General features: G+C 42.0%; 1 protein-coding gene across 1 annotated transcript in view; it reads left to right on the top strand.

Annotated features, from left to right (window-relative positions):
- The window catches only part of EMILIN1 (elastin microfibril interfacer 1), a 632,809-nt gene that overhangs the window by 556,848 nt on the left and 60,455 nt on the right, over positions 1 to 15,506 (top strand). Inside the window, exon 5 of the mRNA XM_044064184.1 lies at positions 14,196 to 14,312. Within this exon, the coding sequence (XP_043920119.1) occupies positions 14,196 to 14,312 (117 nt within the window). The remainder of the gene's footprint in view (positions 1 to 14,195; positions 14,313 to 15,506) is intronic.

Here is a 15,506-nt window from a genome sequence, read left to right as displayed (position 1 = left end):
TACTTAGCTACCATTGCCATGGTGACATCAAAACTTTCAGAAGATTTAAATGCAGGGCTCTTTTTTTCCTTAGTCAAGGTGTACCTGGTCATCATTTTAAAATTTCATGTGGGGCAGTCAGCACAAAGCCTAGCATGGCCCACTGTATTGAAGGCCTTCATTAGAAATGTGCTCTTACAAAGACCTCTTTCCAAAAGGAGAGTCACTGTTATCACATAAAGTATGCTTTATATTGGAAAAGTTCAAACTGCAATCTTACAATGTAAAACTGCCCACTAAATTGACATACCTTTTATGGAAAACTTGATATTTGGTCATGATTACGTTGGTAAATAGAATTTATGAGATCCATTGTTGCAACCTCAACTCACTTTCTTCATTGTACCAAAGCTGCCCGTTATTGGGGCTGCATCCTTCTATAGATTACTTCAAAACCTGGTCCAGTTCAGAGATAAAAACCCTATAATCAGATTGTGAAAGTGCTATAGAGCCTAAATTGTTAGTGACTGCAGTAAGATTTCATTTTAACATTGTCACCGCCCCTTCCCAAGTCCTAATGAAATGATGGTGGAATATGATGCTGATCTGGAACATTGTACTGCATTGTGAATCTGGTCTGATTTTGGATGAAGCAGTTAATGATAGGTTCATGAGTGACAGTGAGTGACATTTGTAATGAAAATTTGTAGAGAAGACTACTTTTTGAACCAAATTTGACCCTGACTGTGAATACAGAGGAATGAGGCTCTCACTGTTACCTAGACAGCCTGATTTTTTAATTTCTCCAAATCTTTTGGATCTGATGTTATCTAGTCACCATTCTTCAAGTTAGGGTCTTGGACCCGATATCGGATCCAAGCCAGCATACTCAGAACATAGCTTAGCTCAAGCTCCTCCCCTCCTATAATGCTCTGCTGCCCTACACTCCCTCAGATCTCGTTTGCCACTCAGTCAGACGCAGATTGCTCAGCTCCTCTTAGTGTAAGTGTCTGTTTTGTAAGGTTTCTTAACTTTCGTGTATTTTTCTGAATTGTAGAGTTAGTATATAGTTATCCCTTCTGAGATATCCCATCCTGGTCGATTCTTACCTTTTTATTCTTGTCCCTTTCTCGGGGTTTTGTGTCTCGGTCTAGTTACTGTGGTGTGTAAGCAGTGGTTAGTTAGATTTAAGTTGTTCTTCGTGCTTGAGTGTTTTGGATGGTCTTATCGTGGTTTTGGAACTTTGGCTGTTTTTTTTTACTTTAGTGAGGTTGTTTCCTGGTTCAGTTATGTCAGATAAACCATTGGGCTTTAAAAGGTGCTCCTCTTGTGGGATGAGGAAAATTCCTATTTCCAACTCATGTGAGGAGTGCCTCTACTGTCTCACCGGCGACCGCCTCGAGGTGGAATGCGGCATTTGTGCCTCTTTCAACCAGAGGACTTTGGTCGACCGTCGCAACAAGCTCCTTATTAAAGTCATGGTCAAAGGAGGCCCCTTAGTCACTGGTTCCCCAGCCAAGGTGGGCTCTTCTGGGGCTAGAAAGAAGCTTTCTGTGGAGGAGGCCCCGACCAAGCATCCCAGTCTGTCGGATCCTAGGTCTTCGGATCCGGCTCCAGCCAGGGCAGTTTTCGATCTGAGATCTTTATGTCCCAGATCATCCAGGGAGTCCACTCCTGGATCCAAGGGTTCGGACTTGAAGCCCTCGGATCAGGTATCTTCGGTTTCCTCTTCCAGATGCAAGGATTTCCACTCCAGCCCTTCAGATCCAAGGGTGGGCACCATACCTATGGATCTGACCCTTTCGGATGTGAGAGATTTGAGAAGTGTTATTTTGGATCCTTTGCTGAGTTTGGTTCCGATTCATTCAGATCCGAGAGTCATGCTGGAGCTGATTGTAGTGGAGGATCTCCCTTTGGATCCAGTGTCTTCAAAGCAGGTTCTGTCTTCTCCGGGTTTGTCTCATTCTAGGGAATGCAAAAGTCGACATTCAGGCTTCAGGCTCAACTCTCCCAGTAGGTCCTCCATGTCCTCACGATCTTCCAGGAGTATCCTCCCTATGGATATGGACAAGATGATGCAGGCCTTTCTGAAAGCTCAGATGGAGTTGGGGCTTCTGGCTTCCTCGGCCCACAGGTCGGGAATCAAATCTCCCACTCCCCTTCTATCACTCTTCATCTGACCAGTGGCTTGGATTCTCAGGGACTGTTGAGAGGAGCAGAGGCTAGGGGAGCTCTGGGGCCCAGTTTGGGTCCTTCCCTGATGGGATCGGTGGTTGGTACTGTTTCTGTTCCCCCAGAACAGACCATCCAGCCAGTCAGGCCCAGGTCTATCGAGTTGGATTCAGGCCCGGGCTTTTCGGACCAGTCTCTTTTTCTAGGCACCTTGGGCTTTGACAGCTCTGGTCTGGTGCCATCCGGTAGAGTCAGGCCTGGGGGTCCACCTTCTCTTCCACTAGGGTTGTATTGGTGGGAGAGGGGGATGGAACCTCTTTTAGTCCTTCCGCTTTCCGGGCTGCCAAAAGATGTTTCTCTGCTATCAGAGCTGCTTCTCTCATGCACGATCATCCAACCCAGCCACAGTATCTGAACGGCTTGTGTCATCCTGCTTCCGTTCAGCCCGTCCGACTTAGCCTCCAGGGGGATGCCCCCCTGCAGGGGCCCCCCTCCTCTTCAGAGTCTTCCCCGCCAATCCTGACGGAGGAAGTTCCCAGGAAGAGGACTTGTAAGAGGAGACATCTTGACTCCCCTATGGAGTCCCTTACCGAGGATACAGATGCTGAGGGGGGACGGGTCCCCGAGATCTTCACCAGAGGACATCTGCTTTGGAGACATTCTCGAGATCCTCAAGGCCAAAGGTGGTTGGTCTACCCAAAGCCTGTTCTTGGAAGAAGACGTATTTCTGGAGGCTTTCGGTACGGGCCCATCTACCTCCTGGGTGTGTCCCCCTGCTGATCCCCTCATTGATCTTGTGGCCAGCAGGGCTTGAAAGGAGCCAGATACCATGGAGCCAGTGCCTAAGAAAGTGGACAAGTTTCTGAACCCTCCATCAGATAGAACCTTTTGGTCCAAAGTGGTCCTGGTTGATGCTATTGTGGTGGCTGTTGCCACCAAAAAGGAATTGGCAGAGCAGAGTTCTTCTGTCCATCCACTCAATCATGAATCAAGGGCTATGGACAGATTTTTAAAGTAGGTATTCACCTCTGCTGCTTTTAGCCTGTGAGCATTAAATTATCTTGCACATTTCACCCGTCTCCAGAGGGATTTGATAAAGGAACTATCTACTTCCTTCTCTGGGTCCATTTCTGAGGAGGAATTCAAGGTAGTTTCTCCAAAGCTGTCAACCCTTCATTCAGTTGTGAATTCATCCATGAGGCTATTTTCCAATGCTGCAGAAGGGTCCTCATGGGCGGCGGGCCCAGGTATCGCAATTAGGCATCATGCCTGTCTCTGTTTGAGTAGGTTTGCAGAGGCCTTCAAGACATCTTTTGTTAACGCCCCCTTTGATGGTTCCACACTCTTTGGTCCCACTGTGAAAGAGACTTTGACCTGCAGTGAACAGGAAGGGAAGACCTTGTTGGCCAGTGGGATCAGTTTTTCTGCCCTTCAGAGGTCCTTTTCCAAGACCCAAAAGGGGAGTAAGAAAATGTGGTTCAGGAAGGCACAGTCTCCCTTTCAAGATGTTCAGGAGAATTCCTCTTCCAGGGGACGGGGAAGAGGTTTCAATGGTAGATGTTGCCCCAGGGGCAGAGGAGGCCTGCAGGACCAAGGTTCCAGGGAACCCTTCTCCGAGAAACCTTTGCAGCGTCCCTGAGGCATTGCCCAACTGTCCATCCCTGGAGGCAGTTGGGGTCAGTTATCATTGCACCCACTAGCCTGAGCAAGTGTTACAAACAATCAGTGGGTGCTAGCAATTATATCCAGGGGTTATTGCATTCCCTTTTTGGAAATTCCCTCAACCAATCAGGAAGAGGCAGCCCAACAGGAGGTTGTAAACCTTTTTCAGAAAAGAGCCATCCAACAGTCCCCACAGGACAGAGAGGATCCGGAACTTATTCCTGCTTCTTTTTAGTTCCAAAGAAAACAGGAGACCTACATCCTATTTTGGATCTCAGTCACATGAACCAGTTTGTGCAGAAGTTTAAGTTTCGGATGGTCACTGTGCAGTCGATTGTGCCTATCTTGCACAGCAACAACTGGATGTGCTCAGTGAACCTCCAGGACACATACTACCATATAAAAATGGATCAACGGTCTGGGAGGTTTCTCCGCTTTCACTTGGGAATCGATCATTTTCATTTCCGGGCCCTGCCCTTCGGTCTCACCTCAGCTCCCCCGGGTGTTCAACAAATGCATGGTGGTGGGAGCAGCTCATCTCTGGCTGCTGGCAATCCAAGTTTTTCCCTATTTGGATGATTGGCTCCTGATGGCCCCTACAAGGCATCAACTACTGGACAATATTCACACCGTACTTTCCCTGTTCCATCTGCTGGGCATTAGAGTGAACATGGCAAAATCCTCTTTGATTCCAAACCAAAAGCTGGAGTTCATAGGCACTCTATTGGATACCACCTCTCAGGTCGCAGCCTTACCTCTTCTACAGGTGTCACTTATTCGCGACCAAGTTCGGGCCTTGCTGGAGCTAACCTGTCCTGTGGCCTCACTCATTCTCAGGGCTTTAGGATGGATGGCAGCTGCCATTTATTTGGTACCGATGGCTTGGTACCATATGAGGGTCCTTCAGTGAACCATTGCAGTTCAGTAGTCAGCATTGCTGCATCCCCTATCCTTTCCCATTCAGCTCACCCCATTGTGTCACAAGCATCTTTCGTGGTGTATTCATTCACCAGATCTTCTAGCGGGCAGGCCTTTCATTCCTCCAACTCCTGTGGTGACATTCACCTCGGACGCTTCCCTTCTGGGGTGGGGGGGACATTTACAGGGACAGACGATCCAAGGGACATGGTCGCCCTCAGGGACCAAACTGCACATCAACATTCTGGAGATGAGGGCAGTCCTTTTGTCATTGCAAACCTTTCAAGACTGCCTTCCTCAGGGAATGATTGCAGTTCTATCAGATAACATGGCTGTTGTCTGGCATATAAACAAGCAAGGGGGCACATGTTCTTGTCTGCTGTGTCGTGAGGCCATGAGGATCTGGGAGTGGGCTTTGGCCATGGGGCGCTTTCTCATTGCAATGCACATTCCTGGAGCATCCAACGTGTTGGCGGACAAATTGAGCAGGCCTATATTGACTCCTCACGAGTGGTCCCTGAACCCAGTGGTGGCTCAACATATCTTCCATTAGTGGGATTATCTGAGCTATGATCTGTCGGCATCTCCTCTCAACCACAAATGCAGCAACTTCTTTGCATTGATCCCCCCAGAGGGGGAATCCCCCAGGGACACGCTCACCCACGATTGGCCTCCAGGTCTCCTGTATCCTTTTCCTCCATTACCTCTAATTCCCAGAGTATTTCAGAAAGCCAGATGCCTCAAGAGTCAGCTGATCTTCATTGCCCTCTTTTGGCCTCAGCAGGTGTGGTTCCCTTTCCTACGGTCTCATTTGAGGCATCCACTCTGGGTGCTCGATCCAGTTCCAGATCTGCAATCTCATCCTTCACTCCTACTGTTCCCAAACCTTCAGACCCTACATCAGACAGCATGGTATGTCCACTTCCAGTGATTTTGGCTAAGTCCAGACTAGCTTCACCCGTAAAGGAGATTATTCTTGCTTCCCAGTGGTCCTCTACTAGGAAAGTTTATTCCAGTAAATGGAAGAGGTTTTTGGTTTGGGAAAAGAATAGGAATTTAGACCCCTTCTCTGCCCCTATTCCTGAAATACTTCCTTTTTGACCTCTCTCTTTAAGGAAGGGGCTATTTTTTCCACTATCAAGGTACAGTTGGCAGCGATTTCTAATTTTCACCTTGGTGGTAATTTTGCCTTTTTCTGCGCATCTCTGTGAGGCCCTTTTAAAAGCATTTTTTTCTTTACGGCCTCCTGTAAAAACCCCTTCTCCCCTCTGGGATCTGACTTTGGTCCTGCAGGCTTTGACAAAACCACCCTTTGAACCAGCGGCTTCGTGTGATATTAAATTTCTTTCCTGGAAGACTGCCATTTTAGTGGCAATAACTTCGGCAAAGAGAGTTTCGGAGTTGCAAGCTCTTACTATCAAGCTGCCCTACTTAGTTTTCCACAAGGACAGGGTGTCTGTGAAATCAGATGCATCCTTCATGCCTAAAGTGGCCTTACCAATGAATCTCAATCCATGTATTCATCTCCCAGTATTTTTTCCTAACTATTCCAATAAAGGGGAATATATTCTGCACACATTGGATGTTCATCATCAACTTCAATTTTATATACATAGAATGCTAGAATTTAGGCATTCAGACCAACTATTAGTCGCATTCTCTTTGAATAGAAAGGGTATTTCAAAAGTCACAGTTTCCTATTGGATTTCGCAGTGTATTTCCTTCATTTATTCTTCAGAAGATATTTCCTTGACTACACCAGCGAGGGCTCATTCTACCAGGGCAGTTTCTACTTCCACTGCCTTTGCAGATCATCAATCTTTAGATGACATTAATGCAGCAGCAACGTGGTCTTCTCCCCACACTTTCATTTCCCACTATAAGTTGGATTTAGTTTCCAAAAGAAGGGCTTCATTTGGCTCCATGGTTCTTCGGCATGTCCTTCCTTGAGACCTCCCAGGATTTAGGAAGCTGGTGACTCTGACCCTAATGTGAGGAATGGTGACTAGATAACATCAGATTTATAGTTATGTACTTACCATAACTTGGCATCTGTGTTATCTGTAGTTACCATTCATCACGATCCCACCCTCCAGCCTCCTTCCTGGAAGATTGGTTGGATGTGGGGTTTCTGTTTTGCTTAAATACTTTTGTCTGTCTTCCTTCCTTATGCAAACTCGATTTGAGGGAGTGTAGAGCAGCAGAACATTATGGGTGGGGAGGAGCCTGAACTAAGCTATGTTATGCGTATGCTGGCTCAGATCCGATATCAGATCCAAGACCCTAAAGTGATGAATGGTGACTACAAATAACACAGATACCAAGTTATGGTAAGTAAATAACTATAAGTTTCTAAAAAAGCAAACAAGTGAAAAAACCAAAGAACTGTAGGCACGAAAGGAACGAACTGGATGCCAGAGAAATAGTAAATACAAATTTATTGAGCGCTTTCGTCACAATTACGTATGATTTCTTCAGAATGAAAATCACAATCCCACACTCCATTTTATAATAAAATCAGTTGCCAAATTACCATACATAATTAATATACATATGTAATTTTAAAGAAACAGGCTCCCTTGTGGTTATATTCAAAAGAAAACAATATAAAAACAGCTGTTAATAAATCCAAATCCTGATGTAAGTTACAATACTAATCAGTGAAAGAATGTTTCCTATAAGTGCAAGTATGATAAAATACAAAATAAATAAGTGAGAACAGTAAAACAATATATGTAAAAATAGTAGCCATAATAACAACATTATCCCCCTTAAAAAAGAAAATCAGCTTTTAGTTTTAAAAAAACTACTGAGAGAAACCATTTCATTGAGTCCTGGACTTGTAGTAGCATTTACCCTCAGTTGCCATAATAATTCTTTAAATTCTAATAACTGATCAATGGGGCCACATTTCTCGTCCACTACAAGCTGTTCTAAGACTGTAAACTTAAAATAGTGACCTGGGTGAGTATTGACATGTTTGGCCAATGCATTTTTTAGATCACATTTCCCAATATCATAAGTATGCCGGTATATGCGTGTCCTGAACGCATTCTTGGTTTTACCTATATAAAAGCTGAAACACTCCTGACATATACCTGCATAAATCACATATTTAGCTCCTCACTTGTTTTTCTGATTAAATCTCACCCAGCCATTTCCATCTATGAAGACCTTATCGCCCTCCGAAATATATTTGCACTGCGTACACTGCCCACATTTTGTCATTTTACCTACAACACATTGTGTTCCTACCTTTATCTCTTTCTAGTAGGTTCTTTACACTGGTGTCCTTTTTGTACACTACTACGGGTGCCTCACCTATTTTCACCCCTATGGTCTCATCACTTCTTAAAATAAACCAATTTTTGGAAATAATGTCACAAATCAGAGGGAATTGCCTGCCCTGACCCCATTGTTGGGATGTTTCTGTATTCTGTCGGTAATGTGATATAAACACTACTTTTAGATCTATGCAAAGCATTCAATGCAGTATCACACCCCAAACCATTACAACAGCTAAGATAAACTGGTTGTTCACCAAACACCTTGGCATGGTTTTCTAGCTACCTTAGTAATAAAAAACAATCCATCAAAAGCCAAAGCAAACAATCTGATTTTCTGGACAATAGCATAGGAGTCCCACAAGGCTCTATCTTAGGGCCTCTACTGTTTAATGTTTTTATCAATGATCTCCACAAGGCATCCTGGTAAAGCACAATCTTTCAGTATGCAGATGATTCTACAGTAATGTCTTCTGCTACCAACTTTTCCAACCAGATTAAAATCACACAAAATGCCTTTACATCCTTAGATACATGGCTAAACAATGCTCAATTTCTGCTAAACCCCCCAAAAATCCAATATCCTATTATTCTGAACAAAAACACCACCATTAGACTTTAAAATTCTCTCACACAACAGCACAATAATTGGAATAGTAAAAAAACATAAAATTATTAGGCATAACTATTGATGATAAACTTTGTTTTGATCAACATATTCATAACTCAGTAAAAAAGACCCATTTCAAACTTGGCAGGTTGTACCGTCACAAACTCTATCTAGACAAACAAACAAACATCAGCCTTGCTAACACTCTACTTCTCCCTTCTTCCTCTGTGGTAACCCTATCTTCACCAACCTTCACACATCTTTTATCAATAAACTACAAACGTTATTATAAAATAGCAAAATCTGCCATAGGGGCCACTGTCATTCAATTTCAGAACTAAATTGGCTTGAATTCCCTCACTACCTTCAGTTCACCCAACTAACTCTTGCCCATAAATTAATATATAAGCCCAGTAGCTGCCCCTCTCTCCACTCTTATCATATAAACATACATTTAACAACTACCAGGACAATTCACTCAACTAGTGAACAGCTCCTAAGTATGAGCAAACCCAAAAAAAAAGCGGGACAAAGCTTATATTCCTATTGTATTACAAAACTATGAAATATCCTTTCCTCCTACATCACACAACTAGACACACTAAGGCCTCCCAAAACTTTTAAACAGCTTTTACCTTAACAATCCTATCTGTGCTCTAAAACCTAAGCCTCCATAAACTTTATACCTTTTTTTTCTCCTTTGTCAACATTTCACCTCTTTTCTTTATACTCCAGTGGTATTACTACATTCTCATTGTACATAATGTAATATACATCATATATTGTACTATAATTTTTTTTTCTTGTCAGTGAACATGTTTGTGCTTATACGTACTTTTTTGATTAATCTTTGTATAAATGTCTTTCTTCTTTTTCATTATTTGTGGAGCTCTTCTCCCCGGGCCTCTATTGAAAATGGGTTTCTGACCCAGTGGACTTTCCCAGTCAATCAATGTTAATAAATAAAAAATATGTCTGCAGCACATTTGCCACAATGTGTATTCACATGTGCAGCAAAGCACAACAAATGTGTAACATGGGCACAGCTAGGACTCCATACAAAGAATACACAGCAAAGTGCCATCCTTGCTTATTTAATGAATGGATAAGAAATCAGATGGTTTCTTCTGTGCTGCAAAGCACACACACAAAAAGAAAACCCTAGCAGACCATAACAATGTTCATCTAAAACAGCTGATAGCTGTACAGTAAGGCCTACTGTAACATTAAAAATAGTTATTCATCCTTATGATAGTATAGTCTGGTTGTCTCTCTTTAATCTCGTCTTCTCACTGGCAGAGGAGATAATGGTGTTACCTCTTTGGATCTCTATACTTGTGCTGGTACTGCTCTCCAGAGCTCACCACCCTGCAAGTGAATGCTAGGCATCAATGCTTTACAGAAAGCCTTCATATTAATCCCTTGACAGTCTTTCCAATGCTGCATATGCACTGGGTGAAAAAAAAAAACATGCAGGAGCCCTGCCATACTTGGGTGTTGCAGAAGTAATAGCCACTTGCCTGGTTGAATACAGTAGAAGTGAAATCTGAGCTCCTATTCCACATGACATGGAAAGTAGAATGTCACAGCAGTTTTGTCACTGCATTGTACAAGGTATAGCTGCTACAATAATGATGAGATCAGTGGGGCAGTAGGTGTTTTTGTAACCAGCATAGTCCTGCATACACACATTGATCCACATGTGTTTCCATAGGTGGACTTCCGCTGTTGTGGTGCAAAAACAATAGTCAGAAAATTACAGTAGAATATATGTATGTGTGTGTGTGTGTGTGTGTGTGTGTGTGTGTCTATATATATATATATATATATATATATATATATATATATATATATATACAGACACACACACACACACACACACACACACACACACACACACACACACACACACATACACGTATAAGAGACAGCTGTTCTACTGGTGGCTCATTGGATACACTATAGGCATATTGTATACAACGATAAGCCAGATAACTGCATAGTGCAGCAGGTATGTTGGAGGGTAACTGACATGACATAATGTACAAGGAACAGGGTACAGGATAGAGCTGATGCCATGTCTGCTACCAGGGATTCTTCCAGAGCAAACTGTTCATTTACAGAGATGCAGCATTCCTTAACAATGATAAAAGGTATAATTGACAAGACACTGATTCTGGGATGTTTTATTGCTTTATTTATTTAACATTTGTTTACCAGGAAGGTCCGACTGGGACAGGGCCCAGCCTGGATCAGAAACACTCCGGATGCATGTCTTTGGAATCTAGGAGGAAACCAGAGCACCCGGAGGAAACCAGAGCACCCAGAGGGATCCCACATGAATATAGGGAGGACATGCAGACTCCACACAGAAGACACTCCAGCCAAGAATCGAACTGGAGAATGTCTTGCTATGAGGCGACAGTACTAACTACTGCAACACTAAGCTGCCTGATGTAGTCAGGATGTGGAAGCAGTACTGATTAGAAAAGCATGTTTCTTTTGTGGATGTCTCAATTGAGCATTGGATAATGCTCGTAATATTAGGTCATTGACCTGGTGCCCACAGAGTTCACCATGTGCTTTATAGTCAACCAATAACATTGTGGTTTCAATTATGGACACCCGGAGCTCATGCAAGGGATGCCTGTGTGTCTTGGGGGGGATGTACCAAGTGAGTTGTAAGATATACCCTTGTAAGCCAGCACTAGGAAGCACCTCGTTCAGTGTATTCACACATACCATACTATAAATCTGTTACACAGGGATTTCAGGCAGCAACAGACACAACCTGCACCAAATGGTGTGTGAGTATTGTGCACATTTATGGAATGCAGCTGTCCTCTGATTCACAGATGGTGGTGGTTGTAGGCATCACACATATGTCAACACTGATGCAGTTATGTTATTTGTTTGATCTCACAGGTGCCACTGTGAGAAGATTCAGCAGTACAAGTCTGCAGATGCCTGAGAACAGCACATCTACAGAGGGCTGACAGTAATGGCATTCTGTCCATGCCCCAACCAGAGGACACAGTCGAACTGTTAGAAAAACTAACAGTAGAAGAAATATTCCATTGCCCCAGAGCTGATAGTATTTTAGTAGTCCATAATGTCTTGCCTGTTTTACCAGTGCTTAGTGAAGGACATTCTGGTCACATGTATCCCACATATAGTAGACAGGTAGCAAAAACACTGGCAGTACCCACAAGATACACAACCTCCAAGGTACAAACACAACGCACGGGGAGAGAGGCTTATGAGTGCCCAGCGATAATCTCTGGATTGCATGTTACATGGTACTGGTTAGCTCTCCAACCAACAAATATACACTGCAGTGATCCAGGTATTGGTCAGTGCTGTTCAGACAAATTTGAAAGTGGCCAGTCTGCTCTGCAGCACCTGTATGAAAATATCCATGGTCTCCATGACTTCTTCCAAACACTGCAAAAAGAGTACTACACTAAACAGCCATTAGAGGGTCTCTGCTGCTGCTTGTACATGGCAGATATGGTTGAGTAAGGGATGGTTGCACATTGCAGGTAGCACTCCCACTTTGGACATGTTTTTGCCTCTGCCGTCAACTCTACTGTTGGCCATGGTCACTTATGTGGACAAGGACAATACTATTCTGACTCTACTGCCACTTCTTCCCCTGACTGTGGACACTTATGTGAACATGGATGATGATCTTCTGGCCCTGCCATCACCTCAATCCATGGCTGTAGAACGCCTGCTCAATGTGTACAATGTTTCTTCAGTTCTCACAGCAGAGTTAGTGTGTTATGATTCAGCAATGGCCCACTACTCAGTACGTACCCCCAGAATGACACATACCGGTGGCAAGACAGGCTATAGTGACAGCCAGCACCTGCCATGACCCACTCTAAGCTGTCTTCCCTTTGATTATTTTCCTGTCTATGTCTGCTGAAATGAATGACTACCCTCTGACTTTAATCCCCAAACATTCAAAGTAGCCATTTCATTTTACAGTTTCTACCGCACAAGTATTACCTCCTAGCTGCGTTTTTTTTTCTTGTAATTCATTGCTGTGTGGTATAAAATCGAGGTAAACAATGTAATATAAAATTGGGGGAAATGTATTGTTAAATTGCCAAAGACTCTTAACAGAGCCTGCAGAATTTTTTTTTAACATTAGTGAATAACAATGACCTTCAGTCCATATTCATCAGCTTTTATGCTCAAATATACATTACTTGTAGAGAAGTTTTGCCATACAAACCAAGATCTCAGACTGGTATAGATACTAAAATAATGCATGTTACAAAGTATCACTGCCTAATACACATTGACATTTTTGCAAATACCAAAGTATATGTGAACTGTAATACTTGAGAAGAAAGTGACAGTACAAAACTGTGTCCTGTTTGTTATGGATGCTATATTATACTGATAACTGGTGCCGACTGACAGAGTAAAACTACACATGGCTAACATGGTTTAGCAATGAGTGTGAAACTTGAGAGGATGAATTTTGAAAGGAGTTAGTGAATCCGCGCTGAATGTGGGTTAAGTTATGATTATTATTCAACAGTGGAGTTACTTAAAATGTAGTTTACCTAAAAAAATCACACGAAGAAGACTTTTTTATCCATTTTGCAGAGTCTGAGTGGTTGTGCTGAAAACATCAAGTCTGGAAAACTTTTAGTAAGCTGCACAAAAGCACTTTAATCTAAGTGCGGGTGCACATACAGTACTTTAGGATGTGTTGCTGCTTAACTTGGTAACATTTAATAGAGGAGGAAAACTATGTTAAATAGAAATGTGAATATTTTGAATTTATTGTACATCTGTTCTTTCTGGTTTACCAGTGGACTTGTAATTGGGACAATTTTACTGGTGTTTTCAGCTTAACTGTGGTTAAATGTAATTTACAAAATTAAAAGAACACCATATAGCCAATCAGATAGCCAAGAAGCATGGCTATATTTCGAAGCTATATGCAAGTTCTGCGGTGTCTAAAAGTAGTGAGTAGTGTATTATAGATTGTTTCTCTGAGGTGAGATAAAACCTGCACTAAGATTTAAACCAGGGGGCATTCCCTTTAAGTACACACCAGCGTGTGTAAGTGAGAACAACAGTTTTCTATATGAAATTTGAAAGTTTCACAAGGTCTGTGTACATTACAAGAAAAAAAAAGAAAGAAAAATAGAAGATAATTTATTAAATCATCATTTTTAAAGTAATTTATGTAGGCTTATCTTGTACAGGTATGTCTGTATGGGAATGAATGGTGATGTGGTAACTTGGAATGAACTTGCTATTGTCTGCATTAGTGGTGAGGAGACGTTTTTTATACTTTTAGATGCATATGTTATAAGTACATGGATGGGAGAAGGAGTAAACAGTTTATTGACCCAAACTTTTCTTAGGCAAGGTATCAAACCCATCCAGGTGATTTTATGTGGTTCAACCCAGGTAACGAGAAGAATATGAAGAACCACATAGAGATTTACAGAATCATATCTGAAGTGATTTGAACAGTAGGATTCATAGTGCTTACTTTCTTTCACAACTAACACTCTGTTTTCTGATTTGACACATTTTAGGGCCACGTGGTCCCCCAGGTCCCCAAGGTCCAATTGGTTATACTGGTCTTACTGGACCCAAAGGCAAAGATGGTCCTCCTGGAAAGCAAGGACCCGTTGGTCCAATGGGTCCTCCAGGTAAGCTGGTCCTATAGTTATGTGCATGTCATAAACTACTAGAAGTTACAATGAACAAATTTTCTTTTGCCTATCAAATGTCCAAAGTGGTTTGTTGTAAAAGCATAATTTCTGCTTTCTCTAGGTGTACTTTCTGTTCTTTGTGCATTTTATTGGACATTGTTAAGATAAAATCACCTTTATTTCTACTGCAGTTTAACAGCTTCTTCTATACTTGTCAAGAGAACAAAATTGCAGAATGATAATTGTGCTTCACAGCTTTGACTTTTGTTTGTTAATTTCTAAGCTCACTTACAACTTTTCCTAATTCTCTCTCTCACTCTCTTTCATTAGCCTGTCTTATATTAGACACAACACACACACTCACACACACACACACACACACACACACACACACACACACACACACACACACACACACATACACACCCTTGATTTTATGACATTATATCACCGACTCTCTAGACTGACATTAACATTGACCCCAAAAGATTGAAATCCATAAAATTAAAATAAACATGCCCCCTGCAGCGTATATATATATATATATATATATATATATATATATATATATATATATATATATATATATATATATATATATATATATATATATTTACACACCAACTGTGTGATTGCATAACATCAGGGGTATGGCAAATTCCCCCTCTTCAGTATGTACCAGTTCTCCCAAACAAATGCCGGCATTGTTTAATCTAATGAAATTTCAGTGCAAAAGGGTGGCTAACAACACATTTGATGTTCTGAACACTTGATTAACAAACAAAACTCATCAAGATGTATCTTTATCTATATATCTATATATCTATATATAGATAGATATATATATATGTGTGTATGTGTGTGTGTGTGTGTGTGTGTGTGTGTGTGTGTGTGTGTGTGTGTATCTATGTCAAATTATCAAAGTTCTGAAACTTCAAAGTTCATATGGCCAAGACCGTATGATCTAAGTTTCAGAAAATCAAATGATAACAAAAAAATACTATTTTTAAAGTTTTTGCAGGGGGGGGGGCAATCCCCCCCCTGCATCACTCACACCCCCTGCTAATTAAGTATACCAACTTTGAGATCACACTACATTGCGGAAAAGGTAAATGGACCATTCTGCACTGTATCACGATCTCTATTCAGGATGTTCGAAGTTTCAAAACTTCGATCATATTGTCTCGCCCA

The sequence above is a fragment of the Protopterus annectens genome, chromosome 2.part2, assembly GCF_019279795.1.
Source record: "Protopterus annectens isolate FY-2018-M chromosome 2.part2, PAN1.0, whole genome shotgun sequence".
Classification (NCBI taxonomy): domain Eukaryota; kingdom Metazoa; phylum Chordata; order Ceratodontiformes; family Protopteridae; genus Protopterus; species Protopterus annectens.
Note: the sequence above shows the minus strand (reverse complement) of the source record. Positions and strands in the feature narration are given on the sequence as shown.